A 27,959-nucleotide genomic window follows, 5' to 3' on the forward strand; every position below is an offset into this window, starting at 1 on the left:
CAGTGTCATTTCATTTGAGTTAGATAGAGCAGGCAAGCGAATCAGTTAGCTGCAGTCAGTGTACTGTGTATATATATGCATCCCAGGTGTTGTATGTATATATATTTATATATATATATATATATATATATATATATACACTGTATTCAGTTTAGCTAGATCCGTTGATGTTATTCTCTTCCTTATATAGTTACAGGCAGGCAGCTGCAGTATTTTCAGTCAGTGTGCTGTATCCTGTGCAGTGTGCAACTAAAGCTAACTGCAGACAATTGCTGGTGTTCTCTTTCTAATAATACCTCAGGCAGGCAGCTGCAGTATTTTCAGTCAGTGTGCTGTATCCTGTGCAGTGTGCAACTAAAGCTAACTGCAGACAATTGCTGGTGTTCTCTTTCTAATAATACCTCAGGCAGGCAGCTGCAGTATTTTCAGTCAGTGTACTGTATCCTGTGCACAGTGTGCAACTAAAGCTCACTGCAGACAATTGCTGGTGTTCTCTTTCTAATAATACCTCAGACAGGCAGCTGCAGTATTTTCAGTCAGTGTACTGTATCCTGTGCACAGTGTGCAACTAAAGCTAACTGCAGACAATTGCTGGTGTTCTCTTTCTAATAATACCTCAGGCAGGCAGTTGATTCAGCTAGCTGCAGTATATTAGTGTACTGTATACTGGGCACAGTGTGCAACTAAAGCTAACTGCAGACAATTGCTGGTGTTCTCTTTCTAATAATACTACAGGCAGGCAGGTGATTCAGCTAGCTGCAGTATAATCAGTATACATCCCAGCTTTGTGCAGCTACATCTCACTGCAGGCCATTCCTTGTGTACCTATTCCAATACATCAAAGCTCCCATGCAAACCTCTCTCCTCCACCCCCTCCTCTTCTTCTTCCTCCATGTCCTCTTCCTGTGCTGAGTTGTCCTCGGAACCAGCGGTGCTGCCTAGGCGTTCAAGGGGCTACGCAAGCACGCAGGCAAAAAGATGCCATTCAGTGCTTGAGCTGGTGTGCTTGGAGGACAGGAGCCACACTGGGGCAAAGATTCTGTCAGCTCTGCAGGGGCAGGCTCAGAGGTGGTTGATGCCATGCCAGCTTAAGCCAGGAATGGTGGTTTGCGACAATGGCACCAACCTCTTCTCCTCCCTCCGACAGGGACAACTGACCCATGTGCCCTGTTTGGCTAACGTCCTTAACTTGGTGGTGCAGCGGTTCTTGGGCAGGTACCTGGGCTTACAGGATGTCCTGAGGCAGGCCAGGAAAGTCTGTGTGCATTTCTGCTGGCCATATAATGCCAGTGCTCGGCTGGCTGACCTCCAAAAGGAATTTAACCTGCCCAAGAACCGCCTCATCTGTGACATGCCCATCAGGTGGAACTCAACATTGGCCATGCTGCAGCAGCTGCACATGCAGCAGAGGGCCATCAATGAGTACCAGTGAGACTATGGCACCAGGACAGGGTCAGGGGAGCTTGTTTTTTTTTCCCCATGCCAGTGGGCCATGATCAGGGATGCATGCACTGTTCTGTCACCATTTGAGGAGGCCACGAGGATGGTGAGCAGTGACAATGCATGTATCAGTGACACTGTCCCTCTTGTCCACCTGTTGGAGCACACACTGCGTGGAATAATGGACAGGGCACTTGAGGCAGAATTTCCTTACCTCTCAAGGCCCCCTTTATCCAGACAGAGTTCCTGCGTGCCCGCCGATCACACAGGAAGAGGAGGAGGAGGATTGTGTCAGCATGGATGTGGGGCCTAGCACTCAGCATCAGCAGCAGTCTTCAAGGGATCATTTACAGTCCCAAGAAACCCATGGACTTGTATGTGGCTGGGAGGAGGTGGCTGCGGATCATGTAGTGACACAGAGGACTCTGGACCGAATGCCTCAGCAAACCTACGCTGCATGGCCTCCCTGATCCTGCAAAGCCTACGGAAGGATCCTCGTATTCGTGGTATCAAGGAGAGGGATCATTACTGGCTGGCAACCCTCCTTGATCCACGTTACAAGGGTAAGGTTGCGGACCTTATCTTGCCGTCGCAGAGAGAGCAGAGGATGAAACATCTTCGGAGGCCTTGCAGAAAGGTTTGTGCAACATGTTTCCAGAGCCTGGGAGGTTAAAATTTCCTGGTCCTCCTGGACAACGTGTTGCTGAGGCTTCAGTCACTCACAGAAGGAGTGGTGGGGAAGATGGCCGTCTGACCGATGTGTTCAATTTTTTAGTCCACAGCCCCAAGGTATGATCGGTTCCAGCAACCATCGTCAGCATCTGATTCACATGGTGCAGGAATACCTAGGGGCAAGATCAGACTTGGACACCTTTCCCACCGAAAATCCTCTGGGTTACTGGGTCTTGAGGATGGATCACTGGCCAGAGCTTGCACAGTATGCAATTGAGCTACTGGCCTGTCCTGCATCCAGCGTTCTTTCGGAACGCACATTCAATGCTGCTGGAGGCTTTGTAATCGATCACCAGGTGCGCCTGTCCACCGAATAGGTCGATCGTCTGACCTTCATAAAAATGATTCAGTCTTGGACCACCAGCTACCAAGCACCTGATGCTGATGTAACCGAATCATTTTTTTTTTATGTGAGATCCCTTTAAGACTGCCTATGCTGATGCTGAGTGACTATCCTGTTATGCTGAGTGACTATCCTCTTCCTCCTCAATGTTCATGCTGATAGCTTGTAAGAACATTTTTGGTTCTGGGCACTGCCACCAGTGGCTAAGGCCCAATTTTTCTGCCCTTGTTGTAAAGGGGTGGGGTTTACAATTTTTGATGCAATACTTTGCTCCAACTAGAATATCTGTGAGGGGTTGCAGTGTTGTGGCACCAGCACCAGTGGCTAAGGCCCAATTTTTCAGCCCCTGTCTAACAGGGGTGTGTAATTACAATTTTTGATGCAATACTTTGCATCAGGGCTCATTCCTGCACTCCAACTAGAGTATCTGTGAGTGGTTGCAGTGTTGTGGCACTAGCACCAGTGCCTTAGGCCCAATTTTTCAGCCCCTGTTTAACAGGGGCATGTAATTACAATTCTTGATCTAATATTTCACAGCAGGGCCCGTTCCTGCGCCCACCAAGAGTAACTGTGAGGGCTTACAGTGTTGTGGCAACACCAACACCTAAGGCCCAAATTTCTGCAGAGTATATAGGGCAGGCCCCTACTTTCAAACATCCAACTTACAAACCACTCCTACTTGCAAACGGAAGGAGACAACAGGAAGTGAGAGGAAATCTACCCCTAGGAAGGGAAATTCCTGTAAGAGTTCCTTGTTTCACTAAAAAGCCCAAATTTTCAAAATCCAATTGTCATTGGGACAGAAAGTGAGTTGAAATCTTCTGAACAGGTGCACAGACAGCAAAACAAATGTTACAGGGTAATCCTTCCCTATGTTTTCCAAAAAGCTTAAAAATAGATTTTTTGGCTGGAGCTACACGTAAAAAATGTACTAGTTCAAAATTACAAACAGATTCAACTTAAGAACAAACCTACAGTCCCTGTCTTGTTTGCACCACCTGTATACTGCTGTTCAGAATATATAGGGCCTGGGGGCCCAACGCCTTTCCTTTTTTTTATTTGGGTGCGGAGTTCCCCTTAATATCCATACAAGACCCAAAGGGACTGGCAATGGGCGGGGGGGGGGGGGTTCTCAATGATTTTTATCCATATTGCCGGGACCAGACATGAGATTAAAGCCGCAAGCAGTATAAATGACTTTTTTTCCTTTAGAAATGTCATTTTGAGCAGGAACTGTTCTAAAGACAGGAAACACTTTATAGGCATACTATAGACACCCCCCAGGCACGATATTTAAAGGAATATTTTACACTTATTTTTTCACTTTAAGCATCATTAAAATCACTGCTCCCGAAAATACGGCCATTTTTAAAACTTTTTTTTGCATTAATACATGTCCCCTGGGGCAGGACCCGGGTCCCCAAACCCTTTTTAGGACAATAACTTGCATATTAGCCTTTAAAATTCGCATTTTTGATTTCTCACGTTCAAGTCCCATAGACTTTAATGGGGTTAGAAAGTTTGCGCAAACTTTCGGTCCGTTCGAATGTTCTGATGCGAACCGAACCGAGGGGTGTTTGGCTCATCCCTAGTCATGGGGAAAGCAAAAGAATTGTCAAAGGATGTGTGGGAAAAGGTAGTTGAACTGTATAAAACAGGAAAGGGATATAAAAAGATATCCAAGGAATTGAGAATGCCGATCAGCAGTGTTCAAAATCTAATCAAGAAGTGGAAAATAAGAAGTTTTGTTGAAACTAACTCACAGTCAAGTAGACCAACTAAAATTTCAGCCACAACTGCCAGGAAAATTGTTCAGGATGCAAAGAAAAACCCAAAAATAACTTCAGGTGAACTACGGGACTCTCTGAAAACATGTGGTGTGGCTGTTTCAAGATGCACAATAAGGAGGCACTTAAAGAAAGATGGGCTGCATGGTCAAGTCGCCAGAAGAAAGCCGCTTGCAATATGCCAAACAGCACAGAGACAAGCTTCAAACCTTCTGGCACAAAGTCATTTGGAGTGATGAGATAAAAATTGAGCTTTTTGGCCACAACCATAAAAACTACATTTGGAGAGTAGTCAATAAGGCCTATGATAAAAGATACACCATTCCTACTGTGAAACACGAAGTTGCATCGCTGATGTTTTGGGGATGTGTGAGATACAAATGCACAGGAAATTTGATTAAAATTGATGGCAAGATGAATGCAGTATGTTATCAAAAAATACCGGAGGAACATACTTGGACATACTTGGGACATACTTGGACATTCCAACAAGACAATGATCCAAAACACAAGGCCAAGTCGACCTGTCATTGGCTACAGCAGAATTAAGTGAAGGTTCTGGAGTGGCCATCTCAGTTTTCTGACATCAATATCACTGAGCCACTCTGGGGAGATCTCAAACTTGCAGTTCATGCAAGACAGCCCAAGAATTTACAGGAACTGGAGGCTTTTTGCCAAGAGGAATGGGCAGCTTTACCATCTGAGAAGATAAAGAGCCTCATCCACAAATACCACAAAAGACTTCAAGCTGTCATTGATGTTAAAGAGAGCAATACACGGTATTAAGAAATGGGGGGGGGTATGTAAACTTTTGATCAGGGTCATTAGGGTGTGTCTGTTGTGATTATGATTTAAAAAGAGTAAACACAGTTGATTGATAATAATGGCTTCAGCCAAGCACTAACCATGAGTGAAAGAAAAGTTTTTGTGTTATCATTCATATTCTCTGAAAAATGGCCAAGAAATCATAAATTCTGCTAGGGTATGTAAATTTATGAGCACAACTGTATATATATATATATATATATATATATATATATATATATATATATATATATATATATATATGTGTATATTCCTGTATATCTATATGTATATATCTATGCCTTGCAAAAGTATTCATCCCCCTTGGCATTTTTCATGTTTTGTTGCCTCACAACCTGGAATTAACATGGATTGTTTGAGGATTTGCATAGTTTAAATTACAGAACATGCCCATAACTTTGAAGATGTTTTTTTTTTCATGTTTCCTTGTGGGGATGGTGTTGTTTGGGTGATGTGATGTGTTGGGTTTGCGCCAGACATAGCGTTTTCTTTGATGGCCAAAAAGTTCAATTTTAGCCTCATCAGACCAGAGCACCTTCCATTTTGGGAGTCTCCCACGTGCCTTTTCGCAAACTCAAAATGTGCCATTTTGTTTTTTGCTGAAAGTAATGGCTTTCTTCTGGCCACTCTGCCATAAAGCCTAATGCCGTGTACACATGAGCAGACTTTTTGACCGGACTGGTCTGACGGTCTATCCGACGGACTTTCCTAATGAATGGACTTGCCTACACACGATCAAACCAAAGTCTGACAGATTTGTACGTGATGACGTACGACTGGACTAAAATAAGGAAGTTGATAGCCAGTAGCCAATAGCTGCCCTAGTGTTGGTTTCACTCAGTTGGACTAGCATACAGATGAGCGGATTTTTCGACCGGACTGGAGTCCGTCAGAAAGATTTAAAACATGTTTTATTTCTAGGTCCGTCGGACTTTCGGGAAAAAAAAGTCCGCTGAAGCCCACACACGATCGAATTGTTCGATGGAGTTTGGTCCGCCGGACCAAGTCTGCCAGAAAGTCTGCTCGTGTGTATGCGGCATAACTCTATGGAGCGTACAGCTTATTGTTGTCCTATGTACATACTCCAGTCTCTGCTGTGGAACTCTGCAGCTCCTCCAGGGTTACTTTAGGTCTCTGTGCTGCCTCTCTGATTAATTCCCCCCTTGCCCAGTCCGTGAGTTTTGGTGTGCGGCCATCTCTTGGCAGGTTTGCTGTTGTGCCATGTTCTTTCCATTTGGTTATGATGGATTTGATGGTGCTCCTAGGCATCATCAAAGATTTGGATATTTTTTATAACCTAACCCTGACATGTACTTCTCAAGAACATTGTCTCTTACTTGTTTGGAGAGTTCCTTGGTCTTCGTGGCAGTGTTTGGTTAATGGTGCCTCTTGCTTAGGTGTTGCAGCCTCTGGGGCCTTTCAAAAAGGTGTGTATATGTAATGACAGATCATGTGACACTTAGATTGCACACAGGTGAACATCATTTCACTAATTATGTGACTTCTGAAGGTAATTGGTTGCACCAGAGCTTTTTATGGGCTTCATAACAAAGGGGGTGAATACATACGCACATGCCAATTATCATTTTTTTATTTCTGAAAAATAGTTTTATGTATATATTTTTCTAATTTTACTTTACCAACTTAGACTATTGTGTTCTGATCCATCACATATAATTCAGATTAAAAAACAACTAAAGGCTGTAATGTAACAAAATAGATAAAAAGACAAGGGGGGTGAATACTTTTGCAAGGCACTGTAGCTCCAAAAGAAGCACAGTCATATGCACGAAACTAGTCGAGCACGCCACTAGTATCTTGAAAAGCAGAAATGACATCTTCTGAGTTGGCTACTGTTACCCATCACTAACTACTGTTAGGAATTTACCTATTCAGATTACCATACATGCTATTGTATTGGGTTGATTGCCGTACTCAGAATGTTTCCAGGCCCCCTAATGTATCTATCAAGCCCGTTTGGACCCTGGATAGACAGTGGACTGGGGAGAAGGTTTTAATCACTTTTACTGATTTACATGTATTTTATCAAGTGTTTGTTTATGTTTTTCTAATAAACTTTGTGATACCCTTCTTAGTATGCCTATAAAGTCAATTTTTTTCATACCCTAGTTCTTGACATAATTTTGTATGAAGATTTTACATGATGTAAATGATTGCATTGGAGATTGTGACCTCACGTTTTTACATTTTTGTACGGTGGAAATTTGGGAGCCCACTGTGACACCTCTCCTACAATTGAAGCAGACACGAGAGGAGTGACTCATCCGTTATTTGGATATATATTTTATATATTTAGAATGTAATATTGACATGTTTGATTTATGTGAATTTTGCTGAAATTAAAGATTATCTTGTACCTGCAGAAAATGCTAAGAAGGCCTCATTCTTTTTAAAGCTCCCATTTTCATCTAAGAACCGCTCTGGAGTAAAAGTGAATGGATCAGAAAAGTACTTTGGATCATGTAGAATGAAAGACAGGGGGACAAATACATCTGTACCCTGCATAGAAAAGGAAACACAAATGGTCAGGTTACTGCAATATTAAGTGAGGTTAAAAGCACTTGGAATCTAACAGATAAAGTCCCAGTACACAAGGAATAGCCTAAAGGACCCTAGTGCAAACATTTATAATGGCTAAATTTAGGCCCATTGCCCTCCAAGCGGTTCTTTAGTCTGAAAAAAACAAAAAACAAATATTGTAGCTGCTGATGTTTAATAAAAGGCAGGGCCCTCTCTACTATTGATTGGACCCTGAGCAAACATTTTCTTGTGCTCTCACCTAAGAAATACAATAGATAGCAGCTGGACTCAAAATCAGTTTACTGCAGCAGATCAGGTAGTGATTGCGATTGGTTGCCAGAGGTTGCAGCATATCATTGCAGCTCACCAACTGGCTGCTAGAGGTTACTGCACATAATTTTTGCTCACTGATTGGTTGCTAGAGGTTACTGCACATCATTACTGCTCACTGGTTGGTTTCTAGAGGTCAAACAGGGCAGGTCAAACAGTAGATTACATATTCAGAAGAGCATGTAACAAAAATCAGGTATTAGATACTGTTTGCCTTTATGGTAAAAATACTTTTGTCTATGTGTTACATGGGCACATGTAAGACAGAGGTTTTTTGAATTGGTACATACAACATAAGGGGCAATCAAAGGTTCAGCAGTTCATTACTGTTCACTGATTGGTTGCTAGAGGTTACTGCACATCATTATCTCTAGAGGTTACTGCACAATTGTGGGTGTGGCTAAACTGCACTAAACAGTGAGGCATTGTTATATACCAGGATTTTGGGAGTGCACTATATACAGACTGCAGGGTTCTGGAGTACACTACAAACAGAGTGCAGGGTTGAGGAGTGCGCTATGTGCAGAGTGCAGGGTAGAGGAGTGCACTATATGCAGAGTTGAGGGGTACACTATATGCAGAGTGCAGGGTTGAGGAGTCCTCTAAGTACAGAGTGCAGGGTTAAGGGGATCGCTATGTGAAGCTTTGAGGGGTCTTCTATGTGGAGAGTGCAGGATTGAGGGGTCCTCTATGTGCAGGGTTGAAGGCTCCTCTATGGGCAGAGTGCAAGGTTGAGGGCAGAGGTATAACTAGAACCTTTAGGGCCCTGGCGCAAGGAACCATGAAGAGCCCCCCTGACCCCCCCCTCCACCCAAGCCCCGGGCTCCAGTTCTGGGAGGGTATTCATGGACACCCGCCCAGAGCCCTGTCTCCTGCGTGCCCCATGGGGTAAAGGGCTAATCGCAGCGGCCCTTTACCATGTGATCAGCTGATCACATATAAACAGACTTGCTGGTTATCATCAGTTTCCTTCCACAATGTGTCTGTGTGAGGAAAGGAGAGCCATTAAACGGCAAGACTGTCAGTACACTGATCATCAGTGCCCTGATTATCAGTGCAGCTCCATTAGTGCCCATCAGTGCCGCCTATAAGTGCCCATCAATGCCGCCTATCAGTGCCCATCAGTGCAGCCTATCAGTGGCACCTTTCAGTGCTCATCATTGCCAGCTATCAGTGCTCCTCAATGCCGCCTGTCAGTGGCACCTACCAGTGCTCATCAACGCTGCTTATCAGTGCCCATCAATACCGCTTATCAGTGTCCATCAATGCCACCTATCCGTGCCCATCAGTGCCGCCTAACAGTGCTACCTATCAGTGCCACCTATCAGTGTCCCTCAATGCTGCCTATCAGTGCCACCTGTCAGTGCTCATCAATTCCGTCTATTAGTGCCCATCAGTGCTGCCTTTCAGTCCTCATCAATGCCATCTATGAGTGCCACCTATTGGTGCTTCTCAATGCTGCCTATCAGTGCCACCTATCAGTGCTCATCTATGCCGCCTATCAGTGCCCATCAGTGCCACCTTTCAGTGCTCATCAATGTCGCTATCAGTGCCCATCAATGCAGCCTATCAGTGCCAACTATCAGTGCTTCCTCAGCAGGACTCTGAGCTGAGAGCATCTCTCTCATACAGCCCAGAGCCTGCACTGACAGTTCCTCCTCCCTCCTCACTTGCACTGATGGGAGATGAGAGAGCGGATCTGCTCCTTCTCCTCCCGCCACTCTCCCCCTGTGTGCAACGTGGGAAGTGTGAATGATCAAATTCAGCTACTGGGCTTCACACTTCTGGTGGTGCACACAGGAGGAGAGGGGCAGGAGCAAATCAGCTCTCTCCTCTCCCATCCGTGCAAGTGAGGAGGGAGGTAGAACTGTCAGTGCAGGCTCTGGGCTGTATGAGAGAGACGCTCTCAGTTCAGAGCCCTGCGATCAGCAACCCCGCTGGGGCCCCCTACAGTGCCGGAACACCAGGGCTGGTCGCAAGTGCAACCTTTGTGACCCAGGTAGTCCCGCCACTGCCCCTAGGTCAGTCTGTCACCATTATAATTCCCCCATGTCAGTCTGTCCCCTAGTATAATTCCCCCCAGGTCTGCCTGTTCCTTAGTACAATCCCCCCAGGTCAGTCAGACTGACCTAGATGGATCACACTGGGGTACATACTGATGTAGGGGGATTATACTGGGGGACAGACTGACTTGGGAAATGGGAGGACTGCACTAGGGGATGGACTGATTGGGGGGATTATATTAGGGGACATACTGGACGGTCACAGTGTGCACAAAAACAATCTAACCCCCCACCCAGATCAGCCTGTCACAGTGTGCACCCCCCCAGATCAGCAAGTCAGTGTGCAACCCCCCAGATTAGCAAGTCACAGTGTGCAACCCCCCCCAGATCTGCAAGTCACAGTGAGTACAGCCACAATCCCCCCCCACCCCGATCAGCCTGTCAGTGTGAAACCACCCTCCAGATCAGCAGGTCGCAGTGCGAACCCCCCCCCCAAGTCACAGTGTGCATAACCACAATCCCCCCCCCCCAAGATCAGGCTGTCACAGTGTGCACAATCACTCCCCCGTCCATATTTACACACAGTACCTAAGCTGCATGTGGAATTTCTTTTCTCCCGGGCACTTGCAGGTGCAGTTAGAATGGCATTGTTGCCCCCCCCCCCAGTGATGCTGATCCCACCCACACACAGCCGCGGTCTGCTCCTGGAAAGCAGCTGATCTGTGTATGACTGGAAGGGAAGTCGCACGATCCTGTTGTGACAAGAAACATAATTTACACAGGATGCCCGTGCAGGCTGCTGGCTTCACAAGGAACTTGTGCCTGTGTAGAATCCCTGCCCCCCTCCCTCTCCCTCGTCTGTTCTCATGTAGAGATCTGTAGAGCAGAGAGGGTTCTGAACGGCCGCTGACAAAGCAGAGCAGCTAGCAAGTGACCAGCGCAGGTCGCAGAACTCTGGCTTAAAAAAAGACCTAGCAGGCAGCAGCGTGGGTTTCGGTGCAGCTGCTTTTGGCCCCCCAACATCGATTGGGCCCAGGGCAGCTACCCCATGTGCCCCACATTAAAGATAGCCCTGATAAAAGGACTACCTGTCCAGGAATCCAGTGCTCACCTGTGCTAGTTCTTCACTAGTCTTCTGTTCCCTGGAGTCGGCATCTTAAGTGTGGGAAGCCAGTTGTGACTTCTTTATAGCGAGCTTCCCACTGTGCATGTGCGAGCCACACTGCACTTTGTGAATGGTCTTACAGCCTTCTGGGGTCTGTGACATGTCTCAGAAAGCTGTGTTCAGGTAGGGAGGTGGGTAAACTTCAGAACTGTCAAGACCAGTTATTTGCTCCCCCAAAAAACATAAATGTGTCCAAATATGGTAGAGGAGGGGGAAGGAGGCAGAAAAGCAGAACTTTCCCTTTTAGGTGAAGTTACACTTTAAAGCACAACTAGTCAGTGAAGCTACCGATCCTAGCTATGGACCAGTAATGAGACCTGTAAGGTGGGAGGCTTTAGAGCTCCCAAGGGCCTACAAAGTATGTCAAAATACAAGCAACTAAATGTGGTGCCTACCTTTCATATCTGTTGTACATGTTAGCACACTAGGGGCTAATCAAATGTCTTCCCCAATATTATAGCACCAGCTGAAAGATCCCCACAATTCCAGTAGGGAGATAACATAGACATAAAATCAGTGCTCACTATCAGCAATCCTAAAAGTGGTCCTAAAAGTCCCAATCCATAAAGATGTCCTTACAAAAAATTCTCAATCTTTTCCAAGTCCAATGTAGACCAAACAGCTTCAGCAACGTCCTCTCTGGTTGTGAATCCCTTGTAGTACTCCACTCAACAAGGTGAAAACATCTTGAAAAAATAATGCTATATAGTGTAGTATGTCTAATCAAATTGGTGTGTTTAAAATAATGCGTTTACAGTATATTGTGCTTACATCAAAATCATAAAGTAGTTTCCACTGAATCCAAAGATGTGTTCTTATATACAGGTAGGTACTCTTACCCTCATCTTTCTCAAACAGAGCCTTTCATAAAACTCCAATATGGATGTTTCTCGGTGTCTCTATCTCTCCTCCAGAAGAATTCTTCCTCCCCCTCTCGCCAGATTGCCGTTGGAAGCAAATGTAAGATTAATAATGTACAATCAATTAGTCCTCTCTGATAAGAAATCCTTGTTCTTACATCCAGAAAGACACATAAAAAAGAATGCTATTCAGTAAGCATTGTTATCATGGATATAAGTGCAGGCCTGGTGCAAGGATTTTTGACACCCTAGGCGAAACCTCATTTTGCCAGCCCCATACTGGCTCTGCCCCTGACTCCACCCCCTTTGCCCTGCCCATGTATACGGTGGAGGTGGCGGGGTGGAGAGTAAACAGACCTACCTGATTCCTACATTCACCTACCTGACCACTACACTGGCCTACCTGACCACTACGCAGACCCACCTAACCACTACGCAGACCCACCTGACCACTACACTGACCTACCTGACCACTACAGAGACCCACCTAAACACTACACTGACCCACTTGACCACTACCCTGACCTACCTGACCTACCTGACCACTGCACAGACCCACCTTACCACTAGGGATGGGCAAACGGTTCGACCCGAGCATAACTTCGGGCTGAACTTTCTTTTTGTTCGGACGTTCATTTAACAGCCGAACAAACAGGTCGTTCGACCATTTGTTTGCCCCCCCCGAACCGACCACAAGGCATTGCGGCACTGAACAGTGCATTGCAAGCCGTGATTGGCTGAAGCAGTGAAAGCTTCAGCCAATCACAGCACAGAGCAAAGTCAGAGTCATGATTGGATACTGTCATCATGACTTTATCCTATCATGGCTCATTCCCGCCCCACAATATAAAAGTATTCTTTCAATGGCAGCCATTTTCAGTGTGATTTTGGTTTGGAGAGAGATAGAACAGGGTTCTGTTCAGTGCTATTAGTTAGTGTGCTATAATGTGCTTTTTTGCTTCAATTGTCAGTGGAGAATAATAGTTTAGTGTCAGTCTAGGGATAGTGTGAGTGTAGTGAGGAGGACCATCATTCAGCTTTTCATAGTGTGCAGCTAGAGTAGGGACAGCTCAGATAGTTTCAGTGTAGTGTAGTGAGACCGTGTTAGTAATCTTGACATTAGTATATAGCTAGAGTAGGGACAGTTCAGATAGCTTCAGTGTAGTGACAGTTGAATACTGTCTATTTGATTGTGTTACTGCCAGTTTAATGCCAAATCGTATTGCTTGCGTCACTGCCAGTTTAATGCCATATAGTTTTGCATGCGTTACTGCCAGTTTAACGCCATATAGTTTCGCGTGCGTTACTGCTTGTTTAAGGCCATATCGTTTTGCGTGCATTACTGCCAGTTTAACGCCATATCGTTTTGCGTGCGTTACTGCCAGTTTAAAGCCATATAGTTCTGTGTGCGTTACTACAACTTTAATGCCATATAGTTTTGTGTGTTACTGACAGTTTAACGCCATATAGTTTTGCGTGCGTTACTGCCAGTTTAACGCCATACCGTTTTGCGTGCGTTACTGCCAGTTTAACGCCATATAGTTCTGTGTGCGTTACTACAAGTTTAACGCCATATAGTTTTGTGCGTTACTGCCAGTTTAATGCCATTTACTTCTGTGTGTGTTACTGCCAGTTTAACGCCATATAGTTCTGTGCGTCACTTTATGTTTGGCGCATTATATTGCAGTATATTATATTGTATCCCTGGAGTGTGTCTGTGTAGTGTGAGTACTCAAATTAAAGGGCACCAAACACCTCTTTACATTGATTAAAGTGCATCTACGTACAGATTTCAACTTCTCCTTTACATTTGCTTATAAGCACCGCCCTCTCCCTCCCAATAATGTCTGGGAAAACAACAAGGAGAGGCAGATGTTCCCTTGGCACTGTAAGGGGGCCAGCAACAAATGTGTCCACAGGCAAAGGTGGACGTGGTGGTCAGTCCTCAGGCAGGGCATAATTTTCTCTGTTTAGTGAATTTGCCCGTGCTATCCAGCCACAGCATGCAGAGGAGGCGGTGGACTGGCTTACTAAACCTTCCTCATCCTCTGTCACACAAGCAGAGACAACCTGCCTCCTTGTCCACATCTTATTATTTATTTGATTGAGTTATTTGACCACAGCGTCAGTCACTTGCTCCTTGATGATGCCCAGCCATTACTGGATTCAAATGCTGGTTCTGAGGTTGAGGATGACAGGAACATGAGCCTAGAGAGAGGGAGGAACACTGGTAGACAAATTGGCATTCGTGTTCCCCAAGCCACAGCGTATTGCCATGTTGTCTCCAGTGGTAATGATGGAGATGGAGGAGATAGAGATGATGATGATAATGTCACTGATGCGACTTGGGTGCCAGATAGAGTAGAGGAGGAAACTGAAGGTGAGGCGGCACAACCCCAAGGAGGTCGGCATCAAGAAAGAGTAGAGAGCAGCCACCCAATTCCCTCACATTCTGCAGCTGTTATCTCCCGGCCCAACCCCCACAGCTCAGCTGTCTGGGCCTTTTTCAGCACATCTGCAGCAGATTGCACTGTTGCTATCTGCAAACTGTCACAGTGTCACAGGCACATCAAACGTGGAAAAAACACCGACCATTTGGGTACCACATGCCTAACAAGGCATTTAACGTCCAACCACTCAGCCCGTTGGCAAGAGCACCTAAAAGCCACACAAAAGGGGCACAAATCTGTCCCTCCTCCTCTTCCTCCTCCTTACCCACTTCAGTCTGCCCCTGCGATACTGAGTCATTACCTTTCAGCAGCCTCCACTGACAGGGATGATGGTATAGCACAGGGTGTCCAAGGTCCTAGCAGCTCATCTACCAGCAGCTGTAGACCATAGGCGGCAAATTGTTCTGCCCCATCTTCTGCAGCGGAAAAAAAAATACAGTCCCTGCCACCCACATGCCCAGCGCCTGAATGCAAGCTTGTCAAAGCTGTTGACTCTCCAACTTCTGCCTTTCAGCCTGGTGGATTCTGCCCCCTTCCGTGAATTCGCACAATGTGCTGTACCACAATTACAGGTTCCCAGTCGATACTACTTTTCACATAAGGCCGTTTCATCTCTCTACCATCACGTGGAAGGGAATGTTCTGTCATCATTGGGCAAGGCAGTCAGCCGTAAAATCCACCTTACTGCTGACACATGGTCCAGCAAGCATGGGCAGGGATGGTATATTTAATTCACAGCACACTAGGTAACGCTGCTTGCAACTCAAAAGGATGCAGGACAGGGCTCAGTGCTGCAGCTTATTGTGCCCCCACGTCTCCATAGAGCTGCTGGTGATGATGCCAGACCTGTGAGCTCTACCCCCTCCTCCTCCTCCTCCGCCACCTCCATGCCCTCCTCTGCAGAGTTATCCTATGAACATCAGGTACCCCCTAAGCGTACAAAGGGCTTTTCCCAGAGTCAGGCTAAAAGGTGTCATGCAGTGCTTCTCCTGGTGTATTTTGGGGACAGGAACCAACAGTGGATTCTAGTGTGGAGTGTCTTTTCCAACCCAGACTGGACAACCACGCAGGAGGACCGCGGGAATTGTGCGGTAAAAGCATGAGAAAGTTGCAGGTAACGGAATATGTAATAATTTGGTAATTATACGTCTGTGAAAGTTGGGACAAAGGGAAACGAGTTGATTCTTACCAGGGTGGCCAGCTGCCTTGGGAGAATGGTAAGTCTGGAGCACAGCAGTACGGAGACACTCTGGGACAAAGCAGCGGTCACAAGGTTTCTCAGGAGGAGCATCGACCTGAGCAGCAAGAATTTTGTCACCCAAAGGAGAAGTAAGACTGGTGCGAACCACAGCCAGAATACGATCAGGAGGAATCATAGGAACCGGACCCGACTCCAACTTGGAAGTTTAGGAAAATTGTCGTGACAAGGCGTCAGCCCTTACAATGAGACAATGTAAATTGATCAGAATCCCAAAACTATACCTCTCACATGTGTTAGATAGAGATAGTGGCGCTAATATAAATTGTGTAAAATAATGAGTCAGAGCAGCATGATGCCTATGACCCTCTAATTATACATAAAAATAATTGTAATAATAGTGTCATGAAAAAAAATATTTTTATCATGAAAAAATTTTTTTTTCAACACCCAGTGAAAAGTGTCACTATAGATAATAAATTACAAGAATTGAATGATTAAGCTCAACAGTTGTTTTTCAATATAGATAGATATATATATAGAGTAGATAAATATTCTACTCTTCCACCACACCACCGTGATAGTGACACCACTCCCTCTGAAGAGCGAACTCACCAGATTGTATAGCCTCCCACTCTCGTGTTCGGCAAAACAGCAATTGAACCACACCTGGATTGCATGTGATGAACCGTGACTCCAATCAAGCCAGCTCCATATGTGAAAAAATGAATAAAGTGCTCCACATAGCGTGATACCATTTTGACAGATTTATTAAAATCACTCCAAACACTCTTCAATGGTTACACTCACTTTTAAACTGAAACAAAAAAGCCTTTGAACCAAAACCACAGCAAGCACAGCAAACAACAGGATCAGTGATCCAACGGTGCACCGCGGTCATAGCGGACCTGAAGTGTGATGTGGTGTATCTCTCAAATGGGATCCCATTTGAAGAAGTCTTTGACGAAACATATCTGGGGCATGGTTACACGGTATTCCATCGCACTGATATTAGACACCGCTGTCTGAGGAGGACTACACCGATTGGATTGCTGGGCCTTAGAAGGTTGGGTGAGAGATACACCAGATCACACTTCAGGTCCGCTATAACCGCGGTGCACCATTGGATCACTGATCCTGTTGTTTGCTGTGCTTGCTGTGGTTTTTGTTCAAAGGCTTTTTTGTTTCAGTTTAAAAGTGAGTAACCATTGAAGTGTGTTTGAAGTGATTTTAATAAATCTGTCAAAATGGCATCACGCTATGTGGAGCACTTTATTCATTTTTTCACATATAGAGCTAGCTTGATTGGAGTCACGGTTCATCACATGCAACTCAGGTGTGGTTCAATTTCTGTTTTGCCGAACACGAGAGTGGGTGGCTATACAATCTGGTGAGTTCGCTCTTCAGAGGGAGTGGTGTCACTATCACGGTGGTGTGGAAGAGTAGAAGATTTATCACACAAGAAGATTGAAAAACAACTGTTGAACTTAATCATTCAGTTCTTGTAATTTATTATCTATGGTGACACTTTTCACTGGGTGTTATAAAAAAAAATTTTTTTCATGATAAAAATAATTTTTTTCATTACACTATTATTACTATTATTTTTATGTATAATTAGAGGGTCATAGGTGCCACTTCCCCTGATCTCCCTGTCAAGATCAACGGCTCAACTATCAACCCATCTCCCCACGCCAAGGTCCTAGGTGTAATCCTGGACTCTGAACTAACCTTTCGACCCCACATTCTATCACTATCCAAAGCTTGCCGCCTCTGTCTTCGCAACATCTCCAAGATACGCCCCTTCCTAACCAATGACACCACAAAGCTTCTAATCCACTCCCTGGTCATCTCCCGCCTCGACTACTGCAACTCCCTCCTCATTGGTTTACCTCTAAATAGGCTATCCCCACTTCAGTCCATCATGAACGCTGCGGCCAGGCTCATCCACCACACAAACCGCTCAGCGTCTGCTACACCCCTCTGCCAATCCCTCCATTGGCTGCCACTCAGTCACCGAATTAAATTCAAGATACTAACTATAACTTACAAAGCCATCCACAACCTGGCCCCTAGCTACATCTCTAACCTAGTCACAAAATACCAACCTAATCGTTCTCTTCGCTCCTCCCAAGACCTCCTGCTCTCAAACTCCCTTGTCACCTCATCCCATGCTCGCTTTCAGGACTTCTCCAGAGCCTCCCCCATCCTCTGGAATGCTCTACCCCAATCCGTCCGATTTTCTCCTACTTTATCCACTTTCAGACGATCCCTGAAAACTCATCTCTTCAGAGAAGCCTATCTGGCCCCCACCTAACAACTGTACATTTATCTTCTCAATTCAGCACATCACCCACAGTTATTACCTCTTGTATCTCTTGACCTTCCCTCTTAGATTGTAAGCTCTAAGGAGCAGGGCCCTCTGATTCCTACTGTATCAAATTGTATTGTATTTGTACTGTCTACCCTCAAGTTGTAAAGCGCTACGTAAACTGTTGGCGCTATATAAATACTGTATAATAATATAATAATAATAATAGGCATCATGCTGCTCTGACTCATTATTTTACACAATTTATATTAGCGCCACTATCTCTATCTGTACACATGTGAGAGGTATAGTTTTTGGATTCTGATCAATTTATGTTTTTATTTAAGTGGCAGCTTTTTTCACTGTACACTATGTATGTACACACATTTTGTATTAATTTACATATCTTTTATATAGCTTTGCACTTTTCTTTGGCTCAGTGGAGTAAGAGGGATTCAGGGACGGCTTATTTGTATTTCTCTTGCTACAAACCAATGAGACAATGTAATTGAAACTTGACAAGAAAAGAGCCCGTCGCACCCTTCTGGGAGAGAGGCGTTTAGCCTCAGACAAGAATGTGAGATTCTTATGGTCAGTAAGAATGAGAACCGGCACAGTGGTACCTTTGAGGAGATGTCTCCATTCTTTCAGGGCTAAAATGATTGCCAACAACTCTGTGTCTCCAATCTCGTAATTGCACTCGGCAGGTGACAATTTCTTGGAAAAGTAGCCACAAGGATGCATAGCACTCTCAGAGGTAGGACGTTGAGACAGAAGGAGCGCCAACTCCAGTCTCAGAAGTATCAACTTCTAGGATAAAAGGTAACGTAGGATCAGGATGTGCCAACACACGAGCAGAAACAAAGGCAGCCTTGAGACTTTCAAAGGCCTTAATGGACTCTGGAGACCAACTCTGTGGGTTACCGTTCTTTCTGGTCATATCGGTCAGGGGCTTGACCAGAGGCGAGAAGTTACGAATAAACTTCCGATAATAGTTGGCAAAACCCAGGAAACGCTGCAGAGGACGTAACCCCACGGGTCGAGGGCTCTGTAGGACTGTCGAAAATTTCTCTGGGTCCATCGAAAAAAACAGCAGTGGAAATGACATAGCCCAGGAATTTAACCTGTTCCCGATGGAACTCACACTTCTCCAGTTTACAATAGAGATTTTTCTCTCTTAATTTCTGAAGCACACGACAGACATCTGTGTGGTGGCTCTCCAGGGACATGGAAAATATGAGGATATCATCGAGATAAACCACCACACATAACTACAACAAATCTTGGAGGACATCGTTAATGAATTCCTGGAAAACTGCCGGGGCATTACAAAGGCCAAAAGGCATTACGAGATACTCACAATCGCCTGTTCTGGTATTAAATGCAGTTTTCCACTCGTTGCCCTCCTTAATCCTCACTAGATTGTAAGCCCCTCTCAGATCAAGCTTAGTGAAAACCGTTGCTCCCTTGAGGCAGTCAAATATATAAATAATCAACAGGATCGGGTAAGCATTCCTAATCGTGAAACGACTGAGACCCCTATAATCAATACAAGGTCTTAGTTCACCGCTCCTCTTTTTCACAAAGAAGAAACCAGCAACAGCAGAAGACAAGGATTTGTGGATGAAACCCCTGAGAAAGTGCGTCTGCAACATTCTCCTCCATGGCTTTATCCTCCAAGACTGACAAAGGGTAAACCCGGCCACGAGGGGGAGTGGCACCAGGTTGAAGGTCAATTGCGCAATCATAAGGCCGGTGTGGAGGCAAACTACCGGCTTGACCTTTGTCAAAGACATCGCTAAAATCACGGTACTCCTCTGGCAGGTAGGAGAGTGAAGAGGTACACAGGACCTTGGCTACCTTCCGGAAGCATGTTTCACTGCATTGTGGTGACCAGGAGAAAACCTCAGCATGGAGCCAATCAAAAGAGGGGTTGTGCCTCTGTAACCAAGGATAACCAATAACCAGCGGAAACTTAGAAGAGGAAATCACTTCGAATTGGATTATCTCATGGTGAAGAGCCCCTACGCCCATGGACAATGGAACTGTCTCATGAGTCACATGGACAAGCTGTAGAGGTTTCCCATCAAGAGCCTCAATGGCAAGTGGAGTGTCACGCAGCTGCAGTGGAATCAAGTGCTTTGATACAAAGGCAGCATCAATGAACAGGCCTGCAGCCCCAGAGTCGATTAGAGCCTGTATCTCGATAGACGACTTAGCCCAAGAAAGGGTTAACCAAAACCAGGGGCTTATCCTTCAGGATAACTGGGGATGACACACAACACCACCTAAGGTCTGTCCATGACAGAACCTCAAGGTTCAGGTGTTCCCAGGACGGGTAGGACAAGACTTAAAAAAGTGACCTGCCTGGCCACAATAAAGGAACAGTCTCTCCCTCCTCCTAAAGGCTCTCTCATCCGCAGAGAGATGCGTGAAGCCCAAGTGCATGGGTTCATCTTCACTGACCGACTAGGTGCCAGGAGGCATGGGAGATGAGGGAGGCACGGGTGGGACTGCAAAGCTCGGAGGCAAATGTACAGGAGGCTTCCACAAGCACTCCTTAAAAGAAAGTCTTTCTCTGAGTCTGGAGTGAATGAGGATGGCAAACGAGATCAAGCTCTCCAGCTCAGTGGGTATATCGCGGGCTGCTATCTTATCCTTGATGGAATCTGAGAGACCATGAGAAAAAGCAGCAACGAGGGCCTCATTGTTCCAAGCAACCTCTGCTGCCAGAGTATGGAACTCAATGGCGTAGTCGGCAACAGTTCTCGTACTCTGTTTGATGGACATGAGGCACTTGGCAGCAGAAGCGGAGCATGCGGGAACATCAAATACCCTTTTAAAGGAGGCCACAAACTCAGGGTAACTCAAGACAATGGGTTTTTGCATCTCCCATAGAGGGTTAGCCCAGGCCAAGGCTCTCTCAGAAAGCAAAGATATCATGAACCCTACTTTGCTTCTGTCCGTGGGAAACGCCTGGGGCAGCATCTCAAAATATATCTCAACTTGGTTAAGAAACCCTCTGCATTGAACTGGATCGCCCCCAAATTGCCCCCAAATCGCTGGGGAAGTGGGGCGGAACCAGACATACCTCTTATAGAGGTAATACTCAAGGCGGGTGCCTGCACAGAGACTGGCCCAGCAGCAGGGAAGGCCTGCAACTCAGGTTGTAACGGAGCAGCCACAGTGGGGGATTCCAGGTGAGCCGTGCAACTCAGGAGCGTTAGTAACGCCATGGCAAACTGACCATGCAGTGATCTTGCTCATCCAATCTGGAAAAAATATTACCAACAAGTGGATTCACTGTATCTTCTGAATTCATGGCCTTCGCCTACTGTCAGAAACCATGAACCAGACCGAGACAGAAGTACAGTAAAATCACACTTGTTTATTAATAAAAATAAAAAGGTAAATAGAGTAAGCGTAGTCAAAGCATAGCCAGAGTCCAGTAACTGGATTGGGTAGTCAGCCAAGCCAGAGTTCATTAACCAGATCGGGTAATCAGCCAAGCCAGAGTTCAGTAACCAGATTGGGTAATCAGCCAGGCCAGAAGTCAGGGATCCAAGTAGAAGAACAGCAAGCAGGATAAGGAGCCAGAAGGGATGTCAGCAAAGCCAGTCTTTAAACAGGTACGCAGGAGATGGTTTCTTGTGATGTGACCAAGGCGAAGGCAGTAATGAAGTGAGCTGGAGATCTTTAAGTAGATGGGACTGACAAGCAGATCCATAACAGCTGGTTAACTGTGGAGAGAGATGAGAGCTGGCAATTAGCCGACAGCTGAGCGGCCAGCTCAGAAAAGGAAGGGCTGAGCCAGCCCTGACACACACACAGGTTAAAATGGCTATTCAAGGTTAATTTCCCACATTTGTGGCTTTTTAAATTGCAATTAGTGTCTGTGTATAAACAGTCAATGAGTTTGTTAGCTCTCACATGGATGCACTAAGCAGGCTAGATACTAAGCCATGGGGAGCAGAAAAGAACAGTCAAAAGACCTGGTGATGAAAACTTTACAAAGATGTAAAAGGATATAAAAAAATATCCAAAGCCTTGAATATGCCAGTCAGTCAGTACTGTTCAATCATTTAATAAGAAGTGGAAATTTTGATACCAAGCCAAGGTCAGGTAGATCAAGAAAGATTTCAGCCACAACTGCCACAATAATTGTTTGGGATACAAAGAAAAACCCACAGGTAACCTCAGGAGAAAAACAGGCTGCTCTGAAAAAAGATGGTGTGGTTGTTTTTAAGGAGAACAATACAATGATACTTGAACAAAAAAGAGCTGCCAGAAAGAAGCCTTTACTGCACAAGTTCCACAAAAAAAACTGGTTACAATATACCCAACAACTCCTTGACATGCCTCATTGGGCTTTTTTGTGGCATTGGCACAGTAAAGGCTTCCTTCTGGGAGCTCTTTTTTGTTCAAGTATCGTTGAATTGTGCGCCTTGAAAACAACCACACTGTGTTTTTGGAGAGCAGCCTGTATTTATCCTGAGGTTACCTGTGGGTTTTTATTTGTATCCTGGGCAATTCTTCCACCAGTTGTGGCTGCAATCTTTCTTGGTCTCCCTGATCTTGGCTTTGTATCAAAAGAGCCCCGAATTTTCCACTTCTTAATACTGATTGGCATATTCAAGGCTTTGGGTATCTTTTTATATCCTTTTCCATCTTTATAAAGTTCCATTACTTTGCTACGCAGGTCTTTTGACTGTTCCTTTATACCACTTCATGGCTCAGTGTCTAGCCTGCTTAGGACATCCAAGTGAGAGCTAACAAACACATTGACTATTTATACACAGACATTAATTGTGATTTAAAAAGCCACAAATGTGAGAAATTAACTTATTACCATTTTAACCTGTGTGTGCCAGCTTCTGTGTCTGTACAAGGCCAAACATTCCAGGGTATGTAAACTTTTTATCAGGGCCATTTGTGTGATTTCTGTTATCATTATGATTTAAAAAGGATCCAAAAAACTATGTGATAATAAATGGTTTCATGTGATCACTATCCTTAAAAAAAAGACAGTTTTTTGGCATGATCATTCATATTTTCAATATTAATGCAAACTTTTGAGCTCAACTGTACCTGACCAATACACAGACCCACCTGACCACTACACTGACCTACTGGACCACTACACTGACCTACCTGACTACTACACTGACCTACCTCATCACTACACTGACCCACCTGACCACTACACTGACCACTACACTGACCCACCTGACCACTACACTGACCCACCTGACCACTACACTGACTCACCTAACCACTACACTGACCCACCTGACAACTACAATGACCACTACACTGACCCACCTGACAACTACACTGACCTACCTGACCACTTTTGAGCTCAACTGTACCTGACCACTACACAGACCCACCTGACCACTACACAGACCCACCTGACCACTACACTGACCTACCTGACCACTACACTGACCACTACACTGACCCACCTGACCACTACACTGACCTACATGACCACTACACAGACCCACCTGACCACTACACAGACCCACCTGACCACTACACTGACCCACCTGACCCCTACACTGACCACTATACTGACCCACCTGACCCCTACACTGACCACTCTACTGACCCACCTGGCCCCTACACTGACCCACCTGATAACTACACAGACCTACCTGACCACTACACTGACCTTCCTGAACACTACACTGACCTACCTGACCACTACACTGACCTACCTGACCCACCTGACCACTACACTGACCACTACACTGACCCACCTGACCACTACACTGACCTAGCTGACCACTTTTGAGCTCAACTGTACCTGACCACTACACAGACCCACCTGACCACTACACTGACCTACCGGACCACTACACTGACCTACTGGACCACTACACTGACCTACCTGACTACTACACTGACCTACCTGATCACTACACTGACCCACCTGACCACTACACTGACCCACCTGACCACTACACAGACCCACCTGACCTACCTGATCACTACACTGACCCACCTGACCACTACACTGACTCACCTGACCACTACACTGACCCACCTGACAACTACACTGACCACTACACTGACCCACCTGACAACTACACTGACCTACCTGACCACTTTTGAGCTCAACTGCACCTGACCACTACACAGACCCACCTGACCACTACACAGACCCACCTGACCACTACACTGACCTACCTGACCACTTTTGAGCTCAACTGTACCTGACCACTACACAGACCCACCTGGCCACTACACTGACTCACCTGACCACTACACTGACCCACCTGACCACTACACTGACCTACCTGACCACTACACTGACCCACCTGACTACTACACTGACCACTACACTGACCATCCTGACCACTAAACTGACTACTAAACTAACCCACCTGACAACTACACTGACCTACCTGACCACTACACTGACCTACCAATTTCCTACACTGACCACAACACTCACCCACCTGATTTCTACTAACTGGCTGAAAAGTCCTGTACATTTCCAGCCTTCAGGACAGCCCTGCACTGCATACAGAACACCCACCCCCACCTCCCCAGTACAATGTACATTGGTGGATCCGCCTCACCTCTCCATGGCCTCCAGATTACATCATCAGGCTCTACCCAGCACTGGACACACAGAGTACTCCTTTGGGGTCCCACCACCCAGCCACTCCTCGGTATCCCTCGCTGGTCCACCAACAGCCGCTGTACCTCTGCACCAACTGCTCCTCCATCTGCACCATGCACCGCCCCTCCCTGTCCACCATTCTCGTACAACAGGCCACATCAGACCAGAGGATTCCCAAGGCAGGGGGAGGGGCAATAGGCTGCTGCGGAGGAACACACCTCATCGCAGGGAGAGGCAAATAGCCGCAGCGCAGCACACTCGGGCCGGCACTGAGAGGCGGGGTGAGTGGACCTGGCCCATAGAGCAGCCTAGCTGCCTTGGGCCCCACAAATATATGCAGCCCCAGGCCAATCTGCCTCTGCTGGCCACGCCCCCGACTAGGCCGAAGCTTACCTCGCCTATTGGTAGTGCCTGCCCTGTATAAGTGTATCATCAACAATACTCCAATGATAAGAATCTCCCATGCAAGACATTAAAAAAGGGCCCATAGCGCAGCAGTACAAGTTAAAATCCAATGTTTAAAGTGCAAAAACTTACTTACAAACAACAGCTTGTAAAAATGCCTGTAAACCTCAATTAAGATGGCTGCCACAGCACTTCTGATTTGTGATTATGCCACTTCCACATTTGATGTCCTTTCCGATGTGTTTTGTCCATTGGACTTCTTCCCAGGATGTGGGTTCCTAGAAAGAAATCTATTGGACGAAATACATCCGAAGTGATGCCAGAAGTGACATAATCACACACCAGAAGTGCAGTGGTGGCCATTTTGCAAGTACGTTTTTGCACAATAAACATTGGATTTTAACTTGTACTGCTGCACTATGGGCCCTTTTTTAATGTCTTGTATGGAAGAGTCCTAACATTGAAGTATGTAGGATCGGGGGATTGTTGATGATACAGTTATACCCATGATAACAGCGCTTACTGGATAGCATTCTGGTTTTATGTTTCTTTCTAGATGTAAGATCAAGGAATTCTCATCAGGGAGGACTAACTGATGGCACATTATTAATCTTACATTTGCTTCCAAAACCAATCTGCAGAGAGGGGAGGAGAAATTCTTCTGGAGAGGAGATAGGCACAGAGAAACAGACACATTTGAGTGTTATGGAAGGCTCTGTTTGAGAAAGATGAGGGTAAGGGTACATATATAAGAACACATATTTGGATTCAGTGGAAATTATTTTATGATTTTGATGTAAGCACAATATAAACACATTATTTTACCTCCTTCAGATCTGCGCTATAGCGGAATGATGGCTACAGCATGGACCTACTTTGCCGGGAGGCCGTCAGTAGACGTCCTCCCCTTTGCTCTGTGATCACAGAGTCAATGAGACCCGATCCCGGACCCTTACCATGTGATCAGCTGTCAGCCAGTGACAGCTGATCACATAATGTAAACAGAAGATCGGTAATCGTTTTTTGACAGCGTGAGGAGAAAAAAAAGCGGATCACCGGCTTCAGTGCAAGGTACATCGGTCCTGAAGGGGCCAATCAGTGCAGCCTAATAGTGGCCATCAGTGCAGCCTCATTAGCATACATCAATGAAGGAGAAAAATTACCTGTCTGCAAAATTTATTAAAAAAATATAAAACGATTTTCTATTTTTTTTTAACAAACAATAAAAAAACCTAGAGGTGATCAAAGACCACCAAAAGAAAGCTCTATTTATGGGGAAAAAATGATAAAAATTTCATTTGGGTACAGTGCTTTATGACCGCACAATTGTTGTTCAAAGAGCGACAGCGCTAAAAGCTAAAAATTGGTCTGGGCGGGGGGGGGGGGGGGGGTTAGGTGCCCAGTAAGCAAGTGGTTGAATACACCAATTGGATTAGACATACTACACTATACAGCATTTTCTTTTTTGAGATCTTTTCAACACTTTTTGAGTGGAGCACTACAAGGGATTCACAACCAGAGAGGACGTTGCTGAAGCTGTTTCGTCTACATTGGACCTGGAAAATATTTTTTTGAAGGACATCTTTATGGATTGGGGCTTTAAGGATTACTTTTAGGATTGCTGATGGTGAGCACTGATTTTTTGTGTATGCTTTCTTATCTGCTAGTGGTTTAATATGTTGTACATAACCATAAACTTTATTAGTACAAAAAGCAAAATCCCCACATTTTATATTTTAAAAGAGAAGTATGTTTTTTTTCAGAATCATACTTACCTAGGTGAATGCAGCATCGGTCTGATGCTGCATCTGTCCCATGCCGCCTCTGCACTGAGAACCGAGCGATCGACCATTACCGATGGATTGGTTCTCACAGCTCCCCAAGCAGAGAGCTGCTGACTGTCAATCAGCAGCTCTCTGCTCTGCCCCCCCTGCGCTCACTGGAGAGCTGAGCTGTGGAGGGGCGGGGAGCGGGCGTCTCAGGCTCTAAGCGGCTCGCTGAGAAAGGAATCAGTCCAGGCACCTGGCGGATCCAGGCTTTATTGTCATGATGATGCAATGCCTGGACTGATTCCAGTGATGTCAACAGAGAGTGGACTTCAGCCCGCTCTCTGCTAGAAACAGGTCACAGGAGTGCAAAATGAATTGCACTCCTGTGACCCATAGGGGAAGCCCAGCCAAACAAGCTCAGGCTGGACTTCTCCTTTAAGGCACCTCCCCCGTTCCAGATTGTCCATAGGTGCCCCAAACCAGTGCTGATGGGTACTGGGCATTTTGGCACCCCTGGTGGCCAGAAGGGATGCTGTCAAGGGAAGACTTGTAAACCAGTTACCTCACCCCCATGGGAGGAAAATATGTGGTTGGTCCTAATTTGTGATCTGGTTTTAAGGTCCCTCAGACCTCTTTCTAGCTCACTATGCATGTGAAAGTATATAAATATAAATAACCCACATTGATAAAAAAAAAGTAATCTATTTAATTAATATTTACCCTTTAGGTTCTGAAGTCAACCCTTCAAGTGTTGTGCATAAACACAAGTTCAGTACCATGGAGAGTTATTTCTGAATGACCTACAGAATGACCTACAGGATAATGCCCCGTACATACGGTTGGATTTTCCGATGGACAATGTCCGATCGGAGCGTGTTGTTGGAAATTCCGACCGTGTGTGGGCTCCATCGGACATTTTCCATCGGATTTTCCGACACACAAAGTTGGACAGCAGGAGATAAAATTTTCCGACAACAAAATCCGATCGCGTCAATTCCGACCGTGTGTGGCCTGTTCCGACGCACAAAGTGCCACGCATGCTCAGAAGAAATTCCGACACGGGACAGCTCGTTCTGGTAAACTTAGCGTTCGCAATGGATACAGCACTTTCGTCACGCTGCAATGTTAAAAATGGTTTAATACAGCGCACTCTCTTCTTCTTTATAATG

The 27,959-nt window shown here is 45.6% G+C and overlaps 1 protein-coding gene across 1 annotated transcript in view; it reads right to left on the reverse strand.

Moving 5' to 3' along the window:
* Nucleotides 1-27,959, reverse strand: part of LOC141107669 (cytochrome P450 2A13-like) — a 90,455-nt gene that overhangs the window by 6,677 nt on the left and 55,819 nt on the right. Inside the window, exon 8 of the mRNA XM_073598567.1 lies at nucleotides 7,506-7,647. Coding sequence (XP_073454668.1) covers nucleotides 7,506-7,647 — 142 coding nt within the window. The remainder of the gene's footprint in view (nucleotides 1-7,505; nucleotides 7,648-27,959) is intronic.

Source organism: Aquarana catesbeiana, linkage group LG09, assembly GCF_042186555.1.
Source record: "Aquarana catesbeiana isolate 2022-GZ linkage group LG09, ASM4218655v1, whole genome shotgun sequence".
Lineage (NCBI taxonomy): Eukaryota > Metazoa > Chordata > Amphibia > Anura > Ranidae > Aquarana > Aquarana catesbeiana.